Raw genomic sequence first — 19,837 nt, 5'->3', positions numbered from 1 at the left:
TGTCGGTTCATACCCTCGATCACCTCGCTTGCAAAGATAAAGGACTCCGTTTAATACCTGGTATTATAATTCCAGTTAATAGAAGTACTGTGAAGGAGTGTAGATGATGTCAGGTGCATCTACATATTATGTAGGCAAATGGGGAGATTGAAAGCTGAAATTTTTAACCTTAGCTGTTTGCTCCCAACTCATATTTGTAATAAACATCCTGCAGCACATCTCAATGATGAAAGGAAACCAAAGTAAGAACCCAGTAATTTTTTATTTTTTAGCAAAAGAAGTCCCCTTTATTGTAGAAATATTATGATTTCACAAAATAAGGAATCAGTCAGGCTTGTTTAAAAAATTATATTAATTCCCCCTCCTTGAAAATATGTAAAACCTCCCCCTCTCCTTTTGTAGGGAATATGCATCAAAACGAATTTCAACATTGTGAGGAATAACTCAAATTGTTTGTTTGTATGTGCAGCACAAAGCTGTGGGGTAGCATTATTGGTGGAGGGCAAGGGTATGCTGCTGATGCAATTCCCCCTGCTGGTTATGACAGGAATTTGTAATTTGTTCATGGTACCAGCGATAGCTCGCATACTCTTTGCGAAAGACACCAATAGGATCTTTAACGTCCACCAACAAATGCTGGCAGATGGGACGCTCGTTCAATGTCCATCCAAGGAATGGCACACACATTGATGAATCACCATGCCTGGATGCCAATTTATTGCTTGGTCAGGATTCAAACCCAAGCGAGACAGCTTTGAGACGAGAGTGTGTACCTCTTGGCCATCCTCTCATCCTTATTGACCCAACTGAAAGAGTCAAATGCTTGAACAACCTCAAGCACAACCCCACATCTGGCACTGTCTTTCCAACTGTTGCTGGTGAGTCATGTTGCAGTTCAACTTTGTTTTATTTCTTTTCAAATAAGTGCAATAACAACTCAAAGTGAAGTGAGGTCAGAAGGGCAACAAACCAAACAAATAGCAGTTTATCAACAAACTTGAAAAAATGATGGCAATGAGCAAGTTATATAAAATAACTCAGAGAGACAATTCTGAAAGTTGTTGAGGTGTCAAGAAGATTTGCTACTTCATTTTTCATATACAAGAGGCCACATTACTATTACCTGTAGGCTCCTGTGTCAATGGTCAAATATGGCGATACTGAGCTGTGATGCATGAGTGTGGTCCCAACACCCGACTGACTTTATGAATACACAGGGGGGTTCTGCTGCTGCTGATGGTATCGAGTTAAAAATTCAAACGGGATCATTATGTGTAGAAGAGGTACGAGTGGATATGCCTGTTCACGGCAGTGAGCCATAAGAACAATTGTGTGCTTTGCGGCGTGCGTCACACTCATGGCTGTGGATAAAAAGATTTGGTCTTTCCCTTAAGTGCATGGCCATATAACTTCAGTGCATGCAGGGGCTGCCTGCGCAGGAGAGAGTCTCCAGCATCAATATCCAGTGGAGGGTCGTACACGGTCGTCAGTACAATTTCCCCAGGAGGTTCACGGCTTGACCGTCGGGGTAAGAAAAAACGCGGCAACTTTTCTCCATGATACCTGTTGTACAATGAGGTAAGGCAACACACAAAACAAAACAAGCGAATCAAAATTCACAATTTAATTACGGAAAAACACCATTTTATCATCAATCTTCGACTGTAAAACACTAATCACATATATATGCTATTTTAAATGAAATAAATAGGCAAGTTGCAAAAGATGAGAATAACACCACCTGATCATCATGGAATTTTTGACCACATCCTTATGTGAAAAAGACGCACCATTAAGCAGCAAATGCAATTTTCCCGTTAATTTATGTTGAGTCGTACCAAAGACTTCAAAAATGGTACGTGCTGTTTCCTTGTTGAAGTTCAGCATTTAAAAGGTTAAGAGCATGGACCATACCCATAGGTTAGCATCCATGGGGAGGAAGAAATTTCTCCTTGTGAAATGCCCTGCTGAGTGCGGATAGAAAGGCGGAGCCATGAAGGTGACTACCGAGGGGTGACGAGGTGACGCAACAACTACCCAGGGGTGTCGCTGCTCTCAGTGCCGAGCAAGGTCTTTGCTCGGATAATTCTTGAAAGGGTTCACTACCATCTGCTTGCAGCCAATTTTGATCTCTGTAAAGCGTTTGATTCAGTAGTGGGGCAACTTTGCATAACAATTGTGCATTTTGTGAGGAAAGCACCAAATTTGGCACACCAGTAGCCTATCATATTATGAACAGATTTGGATATTGGGCCATCTCAAATTTTTGCTGGCAGTGGAAAATGGCTGCCACAGCCATCAGCGGCTGAATTTGAGATGGCCCAATATTCAAATCTGTTCATAATATGATAGGCTACTATTGTGCCAAATTTGGTGCTTTCCTCACAAAATGAACAATTGTTATGCTATATTTAGCTAAGTTGCCCCACTAAGTGAATCGGGTGCCCTCTGGAAGATTCTTGGTCTTCGTGGAGTGCCACCAAAACTGATCAATCTGATGTCTGAACTATACTAGTATACTCTGGTACTGAGAGTGCTGTGAGATGTGGTGATACCATCTCTGCCTTATTTCCAGTTGTTACTGGAGCTCATCAGGGGTGTGTTCTGGCCCCCACACTTTTAAGCACTTGTATGGACTGGATTCTGGGGAGGATGTCGGAGAGATCAAGCTGTGGTGCATCGTTTGGGAATGTCAATATCTCTGACCTTGATTTCTCAAATGATGCAGTCGTCTTTGCGGAGACTCTCAATATCCTTTTGGGGGCCCTCGAGGTGCTGAACGAGGAGTCGAAGCCGCTGGGATTACGAGTTTCCTGGGTCAAAACTAAGATCCAGGCTTTCAATGACATCTTAGATGCTGCTCTCCTGTCTGTACCTGTTTGTGGCAAGGATGTTGAGGTCACGGAGAGATTCACTTACCTTTGCAGTGATATTCATGTCTCTGCTGGCTGCGAGTCAGAGGTCAATAGACGTCTAGGTCGGGCCTGGGGAGTCATGGATTCACTGGATCATGGGGTGTGGCACTGATGGTACCTGTGCGGGAGGACGCAAGTCCAACTCTTCAGGTCTTTGTTGCTTCCAGTCTTGCTTTATGGATGTGAGACTTGGACTCTGACCAGGGATCTGAGAAGGAGACTTGATTCCTTTGGTACAAGGTCACTTCGGAGAATCCTTGGCTATCGCTGGTCGGACTTTGTGTCCAACGAGTGGTTTCTGAGAGAGACTCAAATGAGATTTGTTACCTGCATAGTCTGTGAGCATCAGCTGCAGCTGTATGGACATGTGGCTCGTTTTCCTGCTCACCAGATTCTCAGTGAGGGAGCCTCGTGAGTGGAGGAGGCCAATGGGTCAACCACGTGCCTCGTGGTTGCAGCAGGTTGATCAGCATCTCAATGAGATGGGGATGGGCCATGCATCTGCCTGAGGGATGGCCAGACGGAGGCCCTTGGAGTACCGGTGGAAAGTGGACGCAGCGATGCGCTCCTCCGGCGCATGCTGCCATACCTTACCTGACCACCTCCCTGTTATATGTATAAACCCTACCAAGTGTCGGCTTCTCATCAAGCAAGCCCTGAACGGCTCAGCCTCCAAGCCGGTGGGCATCACCGGCATGAGTGGAAAACAGAGGGTAATTGTGACGAGTTAGTGATAGCTAGAGGGAAGAGGATCCGGGTGTGCGAAAGGAAGACGAGAGGCACGCGAACTGTCCTTACTCGTGTGATCGAAGCGCATTACCACAATGCCAGAGGCACCCTTCTGGCTACTCACCTGATCCCACCATCACCTATGAGCTGTCCCTCCCCTCCTTACTTCCATCACTTATACATTTGATCCTGCATGCCAGGTTCTATTGTTCCTTTTCACATTGTCCACGCAAATATATCGCTCGCCCTTTGTTTCTTCATTCATTCATATACTTGATCATCTCAGTTGAAGGGGGAGGGGGAGGGGGGTGTGGTAAGTAACACCCTGCCTGGGAAACACAAGCGTGACAATTTATATCTGGGCTGAGATTCAAACCCAGGATAAACGGTCAGAGGTGTGGTGTGCCATTTTTATTATTCTTTAAAGTGTGTGCAGCTGCCATATTTGTGGGAAGGTCCTGTGAGCACAACAAAACCTTTGGTTTGGACGGAAAGTAGTACAATATTGATTCAAATTCGGCCTCGTAAAAGATAACTAGGTGATCCTGGGGCAAGGCCCAATCCGTGAATGATCCACCAAGGCCCATACACATTACAATTAAGATGTGAAGTGAAAAAATATATCGTGATCAAATCGAGTGAATTCATTTTTCAAAAATTGTCCTCTGCTTCATTTTAAGTTTGTCCATAAGTTTCTGCAATCAAGTAACATAAGTATAGATACCCAAATCCATGTTTGCAACTGGGGCTCTGCCCATCGTTATCCAGGGCATCTGTGCAGCCATGCTGAGCACTCCCCAAACCCAATCCATCCCTCCAGCCCTGCTGTTCCATGATTCTCCGGCCAAAGCCCTGGAAAGGAAGCCACGAGAACAAATCAACAACTTCATCATGAAGTGGTGCAGTGGTACCACATGCGGAATGTCATAACTCCCTCTGAGATGTGGCGGACAAATTGAGTTTCCTTTATGCATTTCTGACTTTGCAATCATGTTCCTCCGAGCAATTATTTTATCATTTAGTAGTAAAAAGAGAAACAGATGATAAAGAGTCCATGTTATTAAATGTGAAGCTCAAAATAATATAAAAATACTGCAAAATAGGGTTGGGCGATATATCGATATACTGGTTATACCAGTATAATCTTTCATATCGAAATACGAGTATTGGAATTTTTTAATATGCAGTCCCGATATATCGCAAAAAATTGGAATGTAAAAAACCCCAAAAAATACCAGTACATCACCAACAAATCGAAGAAAGGTGTTTACAATCTTTAAATACTGTACATGATTTTAAAAGCTTTGATGCACTCGGCTACACCTGGAACTGTGGAACGTACGACGTCAAGACGTACCGGGAAGTAGGTACAGTAGGTTTTTAACTTTTAACCCTCAGCAACTGAGCACCATTGAAGCAATCACATTTTTCTTTGCCCTCGTGGCTGTTTTTAAAACAATTGTCAATTGGTTATTTTACATGAATCGGGTGTGCTTTAGAAAGCCTGTGCTGATTACCGACACGGCGATCCGCGATCGTCTACCGGCCTGTGCCGATTATTATCGGTATGACGATTGGCGATAGCAATACAGGCCTGTGCCGATTACTTATACTGAACTCACTTTTAAACACTTTAAAATAACCAGTCTCATCATTGGGGAAAAAGCCCCGTGTGTCAATGATGTGTACATCACATATGGATACGTAATGGACCATTATATATTTTTGGAACCCTCTTTTTTTGGGGGGGGGGGGTGGGGGGACATTTTTTTGGAACCTATTTTTTGGGGACAACAGGCTTCTAAAGGATAGTGTACTTATCGATGCAACGCCCTGCCTGTGAATCATCAGAATGGCAGTTTATAGTCAGGCAGGAAATCAAACGCAGGATAAGACAGCTCAAAGCTGAGTGCTCGATCTTTGAGCTTTCCTGTCAGATTCACAGACCAGCAAAAGATGACACATAGAAAGCCATCCTGAATCTTAATACCCCTCCACAAAAGCCTGTATTCCCACAAAATCATCCACACACCTGAAAAAGCTGAACTCGTACCTTTGTGTGCCTCTCAAATCCTCCACGCTGGGTATTTTGCACAGAATCAGACTTCCCAGCACGGCAACGACACTCTCTTCGTAGCGCAAGGTAGTCCCGGGCATCATAGTCCCCACCATCTGGCAAAACAGGTTGGTAGGGTGAATTTTTTTTATGGATATCACCCCAAACAAGGCATAAAGCCACTCTAGGGAAGGTTAGATAAAGGTAAGGATAAAGCAAAACAAAACAAAAGAAAGAGAGAAATAACAAGAAAACATCCAAGACACAAAAAGTAGCAGAAGTCAGGTGAAATGCGATGGAACCTCAAAGATGTAGGAAGTAGGAATTGCCATTCCTCTTTAAGCTGGGTAGATCGTAGGATAATGGTAAGCACAATACAGGTAGTGAATTCCAAAAGCAAGACAGCACGAGGGATAAAATTATCTGCAAAGCCTTTTGTTCTGCACTTTGGATCAGCTGAAGTGCATGGGTGTGCAGAGATGGCAAACCAAGTCTTACGTCCAAACACTCGTACAGGAGGAACCAAGTCAGAAAGTCCAGCAGAACATTTGCAGTGAAAATATCTGCAGAACAGACTAAGAGTGGCAACTGACCTAGGGTGAGAGAGCGGTTGAAGAGTTGAACCCATCCCCACACCAACCAGGTTCACTCAGCATTTTTGGAGCCTATCAAGTGAAGATAAGTAGCAGGCTGGTGCTCCAGCCCAAATGTGGCAACAGGACTCCATGAGGGGACATACAGTTGTTTTATACAGGTACAAAACGGCATCAGGAGGTAAATACCTCTGCGCTCGAGAAAGACAACCAACTTGCTTGGAAGCACTCTTAGCAATACAAGAAATGTACTAATCCCATCGAAGGTTGGAGGAGATGTCCAGACCAAGAAGCCGAAGCTTACTTACAGGAAGTGAGCGGATGGTGTAATGAAGGAAATAAAAATAAAATATGAACACCATGAGATAGATGTAAAAGTGAAGTCATTGCTGAGGAGGAAATTGAGAGTAAGGAAATAAAAAAAAATACAGATAATGGTGCTTCAGCCCAACAACTCGAACCATAATATAAAGGGAAAATAAACATTACCTTCTTCATAGTAAATGCTCATATCCACATCCAGGTCATCTGCAGTCTGTTCATCAAAGTCTGAAAAACAAAGTTCCTGTTTTGGCAAAATGAAAGACATATTCCACTTCAGATAAAGTTAGGTATAGCAAGGTAACCACAGTATAGAGTATAGAGCATATTGCTTTTTTTGTCCAAGTACAAGCTCACGGAAGAAAGAACATCAATGATAATCTTGTTGACAAACCAGTAAATAACGACGAAATGAACAAAGAACTCTGCCAAAAGGCAGAGAGGTTTTAACATTGTGTGAAAAAAATCGAGTTGTGAGATAGGTTGGCAAGAGGTGATTAGTATTGCATCTGGGAACGTCATTACGGGATCAATGAATCTACTGTGCAGTATATACATAAAAGTGAGTCAAATATCCGTGCAAGTGTTGCCGCCAGTGCTCCGCAAAGCTAGGGTTACCATACGTCTGGTTTTCCCTGGACATGTCCTCCTTTTCGGTCCTTAAATCTCTGTCTGGCCAGGTTTATAAAATGTCTGGGATTTTGCCCTTTTTTGCTTTAGCATTTTCAAAGGGATAAATTTGAAGATTTCAGATGCTTTTTACATTATTGTAATGGTTAAACGATTTTGTACATTTTCTTATGGTGATAAAATGCAGTTTTGTAATGTTTGGACCAGCACAGTTTGGTACAAGTCTGTACTACTCCTCTCATGGCGTAATGGACATGTTCAAACGACGACACCCACACATCTACTTCCTTTCCAATCTCACAATGAGAGAGAGGGGGAGAGAGTCCAGTGGCATGCTCAGTCCGTGATTCAGTGTCTTTTCTGAGTCCGTACCACACACACTTGTGAGATTTTCTTCAAGAGCTCTTTACAATGCCAAAACGAAAGTGTAAAATCACTGCAGAACTTAAGACAAAATTCCCGTGTTTTGGAAGTCGTCGAGAAAAATGGGAAGCCGAGTGCTTGGTATGTAGAGCTGGTACGTACATCTCTGTCAAATAGAGGTGCTACTGATTTACAGTCTCATGTGGACCCAGACAAGCACAATATTTCCAGTAATAATTCAGTATTTCGACTGGAAAATAGCAGTTTGCAGTCAAAATCAATCGAGGTCTGGAACACATCTAATCAAACTGCCGGTACAATTGCTCATTACATAAAGTCCATCCATCCATCGGGACCATACTCTGTACAGAGTGTCAGTGCTGCCGAAGCAGTCTCCTGGGCTATTGGGCACAATCCTGGATGGGTCACCACTCTAACACAGGATACTCAAATGGCCCAATCACCCCAGCAAGCTGGTACTCAATTTGCCGACCTCAGAAAGATGACAGGCTGAGTCAACCTCACCTGGTATTAATTCAACAGCTGAATAAGATTTGAACTTAAGACCCTAGGATCCCAAGCCCACCACCCTCACCATTAAGCCAACACAAGGTATATATAAGTAAAGTAAACTCATGAAGTGTCCCATCTCCAGAGCATCCTCTTTTTCAGAGTGTCCCTCGCTAGAGTGTCCTCTTTTTTTTTAAGTTAAAAAAGGTAATCCTATACAAAGCGCAAAAGTGTCATTCCAATCCCATGATCCTCATATAGAAAGGATGGAAAATGGTCCTCAATCCAGACATTGAGGGCTAACACAGAAAAAACGTGTCTGAGTGGACCAGTGATACAGGAGAAATCATTGCGCATTTACCAATGTTTCGACGAGGCACCCAGGGCAGATGGCTCCAATTCAACCACAGCTACACACAAGTTCCATGCCAGAACAGGCTGGTTTGAGAAATTCAAAATAAGATTCGGCCTTCATCATGTAAAATTAGTCGGGGAAGCATCATTGGCAAGCCATGATGCTGCAAAAAACTATCCACCGCAGCTCATGGAACTAATCGAGGTGAAGGGATTTATGCCGGAGAGGGTTTTTAACACCAGAGACGGGATTATTCAAGAGGAGAATGCCATCTGATACCTTCCTTGTGAAGTGATTAAGGATCGTCTTACCCTTATCTGATGTGGCAATGCTGCTGGCAACTTCGTTGAAAAGCTAATGCCGCTCTTCCGATCGCTGAATCACCCTCCCCGCTCTCCCTCCCCACTATGACAGCATCATCATCATCATCCTGAGCCAAGTCTTGTGGTTTATATTGATTGCAGAGTAAGTAATCTTCTTACCCTTACCCATCACGCTGTTTTGGAATAAATTTAAAAGGTAAAAAAAATCTTGTTTTTGTTTATTACCTCCACCACGAAGGTGGAAGATTATATTTCACCCCTGTCTGTCTGCTTGTTTGTCTGTTTGTTTTTATGCAGGATATATGTGGACGGATTCTGATGAAATTTGATGGACAGGTTGGATACATGACAAAGATTAATAGGTTCGATCTTGGTGAAGATCCGAATTTGGAAAAGATAATTTTTAAGTTTTTAAAGTGATGAACTTCACCATTGAGAGATGGGGCCAAAAACAATATACAGTATGGTATAAAATTTCAAACATTTATTTGGCCCGATATGTTGTACTGGATCAGGCATTGCATAACAGAGGTATGCACTCTACCAAGTACCCTTGTAGTTTTATAGTGTATTCATTTTATTTACATGTTTATTTCAATGTTAACATGTTTTATAGTTAATTTACATGTTTATTACCCTTGCCGAAGGAGAGGGTATTGCATTTGGGTCCGTTTGTTTGTCTTTGTTTGGCCACACAGACCTTTCTTGTCTTTCTCCACAACCGCTTGGCGGATTGAGACGAAATTTTCACCATTGGTGTAACTACTCATGTAGAATTGGTGCAACTACTCATGTAGAATTGGTGCAACTACTCATGTAGAATTGGTGCAACTACTCACCATTCTACTCAGGTAGAATGTTTCAATGATAATTATGACGTTGTAGGTCACGTGGTGTGGCAGCCATAGAGGAAAAACGGAAAAATTTTGTTCCTCTGTATCTCTAAAACCGCACCAAGGAAAATATTGAATCGGAAAATATTGAATTTTTATTGAAAAAAAAAAAAAAAAAATAAAAAAAAAAATCGGCAACCATATTGTTTTTTTTTTATAAACCTTCAAAAATCTTCTTCTCGAAAATGTCTGAAAAGATCAAGGCAAAACTTTACATATATGACCACTTATCCATGAGGATCAAAATGGTCACACAAATGAAGTCATAGGTCACATGGTTTGGCAGCCATATTGGATTTACCCAAAAACCTATAAAATACACCACTCAAAAGAAGCCCTGGTGAGGGTTTGCGATCTCTGATTGCTCTTTTTCTTGTTTCAATTGTGATGTGTTTATTTCTGGCTGCCACCCACCTTCCTCTATTTTTTTGCGAAGTCCAGGAACCGAACTCCCCTTTTCCCATCGGCCCTTGGTTTTAAATATCACAGCATTTTCCAGGAACGCAATCTTCGTGATATTTGAGGGTTTATTGTATACTTAAAAGCTAAACAGAGTACTATGATATAATGAGCTTTTGTCTGTGTGCATGTGCTCCGTTCTCCCCCGCTGTCCAAAATTGTAACAATATATTCAAAATTCTGCAGAACAAGGGGAAAATCTATTGCCATAATTACTGCCGCCACTGAAGGTGGACAAAGGTTAAGTTTTCACCCTGGTTTGACTGTCTGTCTATTTGTTACTTGCTAAATCGAGGATTTACTAGTATATTGGTTGGTCTGGTCTGTTATTCTGTTTCCTATTTGTATGTCAATCAACTGCAGGTCACATTTTCACTCCAATCTTCACAAAATTTAACCACGTGGTAGAGGTAGTGACAAGCTGGTAACCTATTGTTTTTGAGGTCAAAAGGTCAAAGGTAACATAACTTGGCAATTTTCATCCAATTGACTTGATATCTTATAAATATATACTGTACTGTATATAAAACTAACAAACACAGGTGGATGGTGAACCCTCGTTGAGGTGAAGCCTTGGTCAACCAATGTGAGTATTATGTATGTTAATTATGTACTGTTTGAAAATGAGTGTTTATTAGGGCTTCAAGCATGGCTGAAGCTCAATTGAAATCGTTCGTATTATTATTATTATTATTATTATTATTATTATTATAGGTGTTTTATGTTCTACTGACCGATTTTGTGGCGGATCTGGAGGGAAAACTGTTCGATGAAATTGAACAAAACTTAACAGAATAATTACTCACCACCTGAAGTTTATACTATGAAACATGTGATGACGTAGGTCACGTGGTATGGCGGCCATATTGGATTTTATCCGAAACCTAAAAACATCTTCTTCTCCAGAACGGATAACATGACAGCCTCAATCTTTTGCACACATTTGCTAAGTTCCATGGTAATGTTAATTTGGTCGAAATCGTTATTTAATTTATATGATTTAAAATGATGCCGATTCGCCTCATTAAATATGCAAAATATGCAAATGAGTTGAAAAAATGTAATGACAAATTTAGATAGCACATAAACAGGGGACTCCCAATATATTTATACTATGTCTGTATTTGACCCCAGTGAGCCCCCAGTGCCCCCCAAAGTTGAAAATGACCCATTTTTGAAATGTCATAAAAATAAAAACAAAGCTTAGATGAAATTCAATGAAACTTATCCATTTAATAACGCTCCACCTGACGTTTATACTTTGAAAATTTTGATGACGTAGGTCACGTGGTATGGCGGCCATATTGGATTTTCTCCAAAACCTAAAAACATCTTCTCCAGAACGGATAACACGACAGCCTCAAACGTTTGCACACATTTGCATTGTTCCATGCTAATGTTAATTTGGTCGAAATCGTTACATAATTTATATGATTTAAAATGATGCCGATTCGCCTCATTAAATATGCAAAATATGCAAATGAAAGTTGATAAAATTTAATGACAAATTTAGATAGCACATAAACAGGGAACTCCCAATATATTTATACTATGTCTGTATTTGACCCCAGTGAGCCCCCAGCGCCCCCCAAAGTTGAAAATGATCCATTTTTGAAATGTCATAAAATAAAAACAACGCTTGGATGAAATTCAATGAAACTTATCCATTTAATAAATCTTCACCTGAAGTTTATACTTTGAAAATTTTGATGACGTAGGTCACGTGGTATGGCGGCCATATTGGATTTTCTCCAAAACCTAAAAACATCTTCTCCAGAATGGGTAATACGACAGCCTCAAACTTTTGCACACATTTGCGAGGTTCCATTGGAATTTTAAGTTGTTAATTTCGTCGAAATCATTGCATAATTTATATGATTAAAATGATGCCGATTCGCCTCATTAAATATGCCAAATATGCAAATGAGAGTTGAAAAAATTTAATGACAGATTCTGATAGGCCTTGAAGAGGGGATTCCAAATATGTTTACACTATGTCTGTATTTTACCCCAGTGAGGCCCCAGAGCCCCCCAAAGTTTAAAATCACCCATTTTTGACATGTCGTAAAATGAAAACCAAAGAAGATATTTTAACGTTCTACAAGTTCGCCATTTACATTAATATGCAAATGTGGAGTTATTGGACTTTTTTGGGGACTTGAAAATTTGTCCAGCCTCGAGTTGTCCAATGTGAAGTTTCTTTCTCTATCATGTATTGCTATGGGCTTTTCAATCCTTCATTGAGATAACATGAGGGACCCCATAGCTGGACCCCATTGCAGACTTGAACTAACTTTCTAACTCGGAAAACCCATATCATGTGACAGGGTGATAGTGTTGAAATTTGTAAAAATGGAGGCACGCCTTGAAGCCCGGGATTACTGGTTTACCAGTTTTAATTAATTACTTATTATTGGACCTGGACAATGTCTATTCATTACGGACTATTGGAACATACCTTTTCGACATTTAGACCTTTGGAGCCCTTACACCTTTTAGACCCCTTAGACCTTTTAGGCCCCTTAAGACGCTTTGGACATTTTAAGATCCTTTGCACCCTTGAGACCACTTAGACCCCTTGACCCTTTAGACCCATTGAACCTATTTAGATACTTTAGACATTTTAGACCCTTTAGGCTACTGAAGGCCTTTAGACCAATTAGACCCTTAGATCCTTCTACCTTTTAGACCTTTTTTGATCCATTAGACCCTGTTTGGACACTGTAGAGCCCTGAGACCCTCCAGATGTCTAACTACTGTACTGTTGCAACATACCCTTTTGACCTTTTAGACCCCTTTAGACCATTTTAGACCCTTTAGATCCTCTTAGATCCAATTACTTTATAAACTGTTTAAACCCCTTGACCCTTGATACCTTTTAGACCATAAAGACCCCGAAGTCCCTCAAGCCCCCTAATACCTTTTAGATCCTTTGGACCCCTGAAACCCCATAAGACTGTGAAGACCCTTAAGACCCTGTTAGAACACTTAGACCCCGAAGACCCTTCAGAACCCGAAGAACCGAAAGACTCTGTCGAGTCGAGTATAGATCCTATGTACTCAGTTAGAACCTTTACTCCCATAAGACCCTTTAGAACCCCTAATACCCGAATACAAAGCATGGAAAGAGCAGAGAGTGCAAGACCAGAAAGGAGGCAGTAGAAGACAGAGAGACCATCAACCTGTCTGTGATTGCAAAGTAATAGACCTATAGACTCAACTTCATCAGCGGAGATGCCATTAATATTGAAGGCCTTGCTTCCCACAGCTTCAATCTGAGCAAGATTTGAGGGAGGGAGCCCACCCAGAGGGGCTGCCTCCCCTGCCTTACATCTTGGACCGCTTAGATTGCTCAACCTTTTAGACCCCTTCACCTTATAGATCCCTACGACCCCTTAAATTGCATATTGGGTCACTGAATTGGTTCACCAATCAAAACCTAAACACATTGTTTTTGAGGCTAAAACCTCAAAGGTAAAGGTCACATAAAATCATCAATTTTTATCCGATTGACTTAAAATTTGAAAAGGGGTTTGCATATTGGGTCACTGAAACCTATTGTTTGAGGTCAAAAGGTCAAAGTGCAAGGTCACATAAAATCATGAATTTTCATCAGATTAACCTTAAATTTAAACAGGATTTGCATATAAGGTCACAGACCTGGTTCCAAAAATCAGACCAATCAATTTAGTGTTTTTGACACGGCAATGGTTTCCATGACAACAATTTGACCCCATTATTACAATGAAATGGGCCTTTTGTGAATTTATTATTACCATACCTCTATGGGCTATGCCTGGTGTTGGCTTAATGGTTAGAGTGGTGGGCTTTGGATCCAAGGGTCCTGAGTTCAAATCCCATTCCTCTGTTGAATTAATACCAGGTGGGGTTAACTCGGCCTGTCATCCTTCTGAGGTCGGCAAAACAAGTGCCAGTGTGCTGGTATTCTGTGTCGGAGTGGTGACCCGTCCAGGATTGTGTCCAATAGCCAAGGAGACTGCTTAAGCAGCACCAACGCTCTGCACAAAGTATGGTGTATATATATATATATATATATATATATATATATATATATATATATATATATATATATATATATATATATATATATATATATATATATATATATATACACACACACACACACACACACACACACACACACACACACACACACACACACACACACACACACACACACACACACACACACACACACACACACACACACACACACACACACACACACACACACACACGAGGTGTGTTCAAAAAGTATCCAACCTTAATTTTTCGTGCGTAAACAACTGAAGCTTGGGAGGCGTGGTTTCGTGCACGTATGTAGGCGATCCTAATCCGTATGCGTGAATATTTTCCCGCCTGCAGAAGCTGTCAGTCGCCGACAGACCGCCGATGAGTGAGGAAGTGTTAGTGAGCGCCGTCGGATTTTCGTTTTTGACAAAATGACGGATCACTGTGGTCTCTTCGCCAGTGATCACTGTGTTGAATAGGTTGGGATCGCTCTTCAGTCTCCAGCATGTCCTGTGCGATCTCCAAACGGAGTTGCTTCTGCTCGATCGTTAGCAGCTTTGGCACGAACTTCGCTGAGATTCTCCTTAAGCCCAAATCCTCAGTCACAATGGAATGAACGGATCCAATCCTGACGCCCGCCTCGTCTGTAAGTTCTCTGATCGTGATTCGATGATCCTGCATCAGCAGGGTCCTCACTTGGTCAATGACTATCTCATTTCGGGATGTTGAGGGCTTACCAGAACGTGCTTCACTTTCCACTGATGTGTGGCCATCTTTGAAGCGGTTGTACCACTCTTTTATCTGTGTGGTGCCCATTGCTTCATTCCCGAAGGCCTGTTGAATCTTGCGGATCGTTTCCACTTGGGAATCGCCAAGCTTTACACAAAAATTTGATGCAGTAGCGTTGTTCAAGTTTTTCCGTCATTTTGTCAAAAACGAAAATCCGACGGCGCTCACTTACACTTCCTCACTCATCGGCGGTCTGTCGGCGACTGACAGCTTCTGCAGGCGGGAAAATATTCACGCATACAGATTAGGATCGCCTACATACGTGCACCAAACCACACCTCCCTAGCTTCATTTGTTTACGCACGAAAAATTAAGGTTGGATACTTTTTCAACACACCTCATGTATGTATGTATGTATGTATGTATGTATGTATGTATGTATGTATGTATATATATATATACATATATATACACCTTGGTAACTTTTCAAGATATAAAATTGAAACTAACACAGCTTACTTGGACGTAACAGTATGTGTAGAATGTGAGGAAAATTTGGTTGAATGAAAGGTCAAGTCAAGTCGATTTGAAACATTTGAAACACCTATTAGGACACAATTGTAAAATGTATCAACCAAATTTATAATGTATAACATTCACTCATGCTTTTTCAACATTTAAAAAAATTACCAAATTTCTGTTTCGATGGCAATGTTTGTTTATTTGGATATCACAAGTATTGTTCTATGCACATCTTTCTGGTTTGTTTGTCTGTGAGCAGGATATCTGAAAAAGCTATGGATGTATTGGGCAAAAATTTGGTGGACAGGTTGGGTGTGGTGTGTGACAAGGATGAATCGATTAGATTTGGGTGAAGATCTGGATCCAGATATTGGAATCCTTTAAGTGATTGTTCACCATTGAGCAATTGAGCCAAAATTATATTCCAGTATTGCACGATATCTCAAAGTTATGGACGGATTTGGACAAAACTTGACAGGTTGAGTGTGTGACAAGGACGAATTGATTATAGTTTGTTGTCGATCCGGATCCAGTGCCAGAGCTGGATCTTCTTCTTCTTTTGGCTGCTCCCGTTCGGGGTCGCCACAGCGGATCATCCGTATGATCCGCATAGTGATTTGGCACATGTTTTACGCCGGATGCTCTTCCTGACGCAACCTTGGTCGCCTCTTACGACACAGGGATATGGTACACCTATTTTAACTGGGGTATACACCGGCCCAGTATACTGGTACTCATTTCGCCGACCTCGGAAGGATGACAGGCTGAGTCAACCCCCTGGTGTATTAATTCAGTGGCTCAACGGGGCTTGAACTCAGGACCTTTTGTATCCCAAGCCTCTGCCCTAACCACTGCGCCAACACCAGGCTTTGTGCCAGAGCTGGATATGAGAATTAATATATATATATATATTTTTTTTTAGTGATTCTTTACCATTGAGAGATGGAGCCAAAACTATATACAGTATGGCATGATATTCCAAAAAGTTGTGGATAGATTATGACAAAACTTGGCGAATAAGTTTGATAGGTGAAAATAACAAGCCGAATGGATTTTGGTTAAGGTCCAGATGCAGATCCGGCCTATCAGTGGGATACAAAACGCAAACTGTTCAGCCTGGCGGAGGTGTGTATTCTACTGAGAGGCGTTTTAGTTTGATGATGTACCTCCAGACAGCTCAACAAACAAGAACCAGTCCTCAAATGTGACATTTCCACCCTGTGGCACTGCCTTAAAATCTCATGGATGAGTAAATTGCTCCTGCCATAGTAAATCTCCTAAGAGATCCAATGTCTGCGGAGTCCACCCTCTAACTGTATCCAGCATTGTTGTAATGCAACCTGCATTATGTGCAAAATGTGCTCAATGATATTCGGCAATCAGCAAGTGAGTTGGTCATTCCAAATGAACAGTCTTAGAGTACAGCTGAGGTCAACATTTCTCATCCTTCAGGATAAAGTCATTACCAAAGCAGAGAAAATGCAAACAAAAGCATCCAGTGGCTTATCCCCAAATCAATGAGCAAATTATAGCTGTGAAACACATGGAGTTTTGTGCAACCATTATAACAGTGGCTGCTGACCTTATTGTCTCTGGCAGTCATGAACGTCGACAGAGAATCTCGACATCTGCAAAAAGAACAGTCTTCGGTAACAGATATTTGGAATCTGCTCAGGGTGCTGATTTGCCCTACTCACAAAACTCAAAGTGATAGACTAGCTTAATGAGGTGAGAGACCAGCTTAATTAAGTTTAACAAAACAGGTTAATGAGGTCTGCCTCTTCGTGTGGGTGGACACTTACATCCCCAGGACATTCTGAAGGGTCTGTCACAGTACGGGACCATAAAAACCTGTCCTGTCAAGTTACCATTACCAGATAGTGATCTTCCTGTGGGCGCAGGTCAGGACAGGTATGTGAGCATGCGCCAGAGCAGCGCGTCGTCGCTGGTAATCTTCCTTATCTGATCTCCACGATGAATGATGTATGTCTCTTAGATAGCACTGCAACTCAACTCAAGTCACTTAACATCATTGTAACGAGACAAATACTCGAATCGTGCAAATAATAACCATGATGATGATGAATCATTTTGACATTCAGGCAGCTTCTCGTCCTTCAGGAAACTCAAGGTTATAGAAGTCTGCAAGAATGTAAAACAGCTTGATGTAGTATGTCTTTTAGTATGGGCAGACAATTACACCCTCAGGCTATTCTGGAAGGTCTGTCACAGGGTGGGACCAGAAAATCCTGTCCTGTCAAGTTATGATTACCAGATAGCGATCTTCCTTATTTGATCTCCACCATGGATGATGTATGCCTTCAGAGAGCACTGCAACTTAACCCAAGTCACTTCACATCATTGTCAAGTGACAAATACTCAAATCGTGCAAATAAAAACCGTGATTACGAGTTATATTTTGACATTCTCAAAATGGTACACGATTGAACGCTGGCTGCCTGGATGATCAATCATGTATAATGTGGATGACAGAAAGGTGCGCATGCATGCACGAACAAACTTTCCTTTCTGATGATCAAGATCAGATCCCCACAATAAACAATCTCCATGACATCTACATAATCACATTCTCCTTTAAACTCTTTCAATATCTCATGACAACAGTGTGTCTTCTTTTCATCTAACCTTTTCAAAAAAAAACTTTTACTGGGGTCATGCATCGTATGAGAGCTGAACGGCGGGTGGAACTGTGACAAAACAAAATGCTTCAGTCTTCCATTCATTATTTAAGCATACAATAAAACAAGCACATCAAATGTAGGGCTTTCTACCATATTTGTCGATTCACCACCACACCAAATTCACACCAAAAAAAGTCACCACATGTAAGGAAGAGAGAGTTTGGATGAGAGGATAGAAGTTGGTCCATGTTTTTAGATAGTGAGGTGTAAATGAAGTCATCACCATTTGGTGGATGGTATAACACACATAAACATGAGGTGGGAGTGGAGGGAAAGCTGCAGCAAGAAGTATTCCTGGGGGTGTGGGGGAGTGAGGACAGTGCATGGAGAGTGAGGAATAGAGTCTTTGATGAAGAAAGCAACTCCTCCACCAGAACGAGGCTCAGGTCTATCATACCGGAGGAGGGAGTAACCAGGGAGAGATACTAGGGAGTCAGAGACATCTTGAAGGAGAAAAGTTTCTGTAAGGCAGATTATGCCTGGTTTGTCAGTGGCAACCTGTATTATATGGAAAGATCTGTCAGGTTTGAGCGAAGGCCCCGGATGTTTGAAGTCCACATTGTTTAGGAAGAGGGAGGGGAGGGGAAGTGAAGGGTAGGGTGAGGAAGGAGGGGTGGAGGTAAGGAGAGTTGTTGAAAGAGTGTGGGGGTTTTGCAGAAGAGCTCAGGGAGAGGACTGGATGAGGAGGAGAAAAGGCTGTGTAGTGCTAGGTTGAGGTACAGTGGGGAGCAATAAGAGAGGGGGCAGAAGGCAGTTGAGGATTTGAGGAGGAAGAGTGATGAGATGGAGGAGAGAGGGCAGGGGAAGGAGGCAGCTTTGTGGATGTGGGGGGGGGCAACTGAGAAGGGGGAGTGAGCGGGGTGATTGGAGGGAGAAGAGTGAGTGGGGAGATTTGAGATAGAAAGGTGAGGGGGGAGTTTTTGAGAAAGGTGAGAGGGAAGCCTGGAGGGGGAAGAGTGTGATGGTTGCTTTGAGAGATAGGGGTGAATTGGCACTGAAGTTGGAAAAAAAAGGCTGATTGATGGAAAACGAACCTGCATTGCAAACTGCGTTTTTTTTTTTTTAATTTTTAGTTCAGAGATGCGATTAAAGGAATTATTTGAGGGATGCAATCGAAGTGAATTAAGAGAATGGCGAGAAGAAACATTGTAGCAGATGGACTTTTTAGACGAGGGATGAAGGAAAGGTCAAATTGAGAAGTCTGTTGAAATAGAAAAAAAAAAAAAGAGTAGTGAATTATGATGTAGTAATGAGTACCACATGTGTAAAATAGGAAAATGAAGCATTCATTATAAGTGACCGTTTTAATCATCATTATGATTATTTTTGATAAAGATTGCATAAGGTTAGGTAAAGGAAAGGTTGAAGACAAATTGTGACGTGAGTGGTGTATTTGGATCGGCAACCGCAGAGGGTAGAAATAAATTCCAACAGAAACATGTGGTTATGGGAGGTATATAGTTAAAAGTGAATTGTCAATTTTTTCATTAAACAAAAAAAAAAAAGAGTTTTAAATGATCAAGAAAAAGATCAGAGATTGCAGACCCCTCACCAGCACTTGTTTTGTGTGGCGTATTTTGTGTGGCGTTTGTGTACTGGTGTGTTACATAATTAATAAGAGACATAATTAGAACTGCCACTTTATAACTGCTGGCAGTGATGACCGGGTACCAAGACGTCCCACTTTGATTGGACACCTGACCCT

The 19,837-nt window shown here is 41.7% G+C and overlaps 1 protein-coding gene across 2 annotated transcripts in view; it reads right to left on the bottom strand.

The window, feature by feature from the left end:
* Positions 1-243: 243 nt before the first annotated feature.
* Positions 244-19,837, bottom strand: part of GPATCH3 (G-patch domain containing 3) — a 43,627-nt gene continuing 24,033 nt past the window's right edge. For both annotated transcript variants that reach the window (XM_085881014.1, XM_085881015.1), the window contains exons 5-8: positions 6,783-6,842; positions 5,698-5,816; positions 4,369-4,496; positions 244-1,563 (exon numbers count right to left, since the gene is read on the bottom strand). In XM_085881014.1, the coding sequence (XP_085737140.1) occupies positions 1,356-1,563; positions 4,369-4,496; positions 5,698-5,816; positions 6,783-6,842 (515 nt within the window). In that variant the 3' untranslated portion in view covers positions 244-1,355. The remainder of the gene's footprint in view (positions 1,564-4,368; positions 4,497-5,697; positions 5,817-6,782; positions 6,843-19,837) is intronic.

This window comes from Eptatretus burgeri, chromosome 1, assembly GCF_056783735.1.
Source record: "Eptatretus burgeri isolate ZD-2024b chromosome 1, Ebu_testis_v1, whole genome shotgun sequence".
NCBI classification, from domain to species: domain Eukaryota; kingdom Metazoa; phylum Chordata; class Myxini; order Myxiniformes; family Myxinidae; genus Eptatretus; species Eptatretus burgeri.
This window is presented reverse-complemented; position numbering and strand designations above follow the sequence as displayed.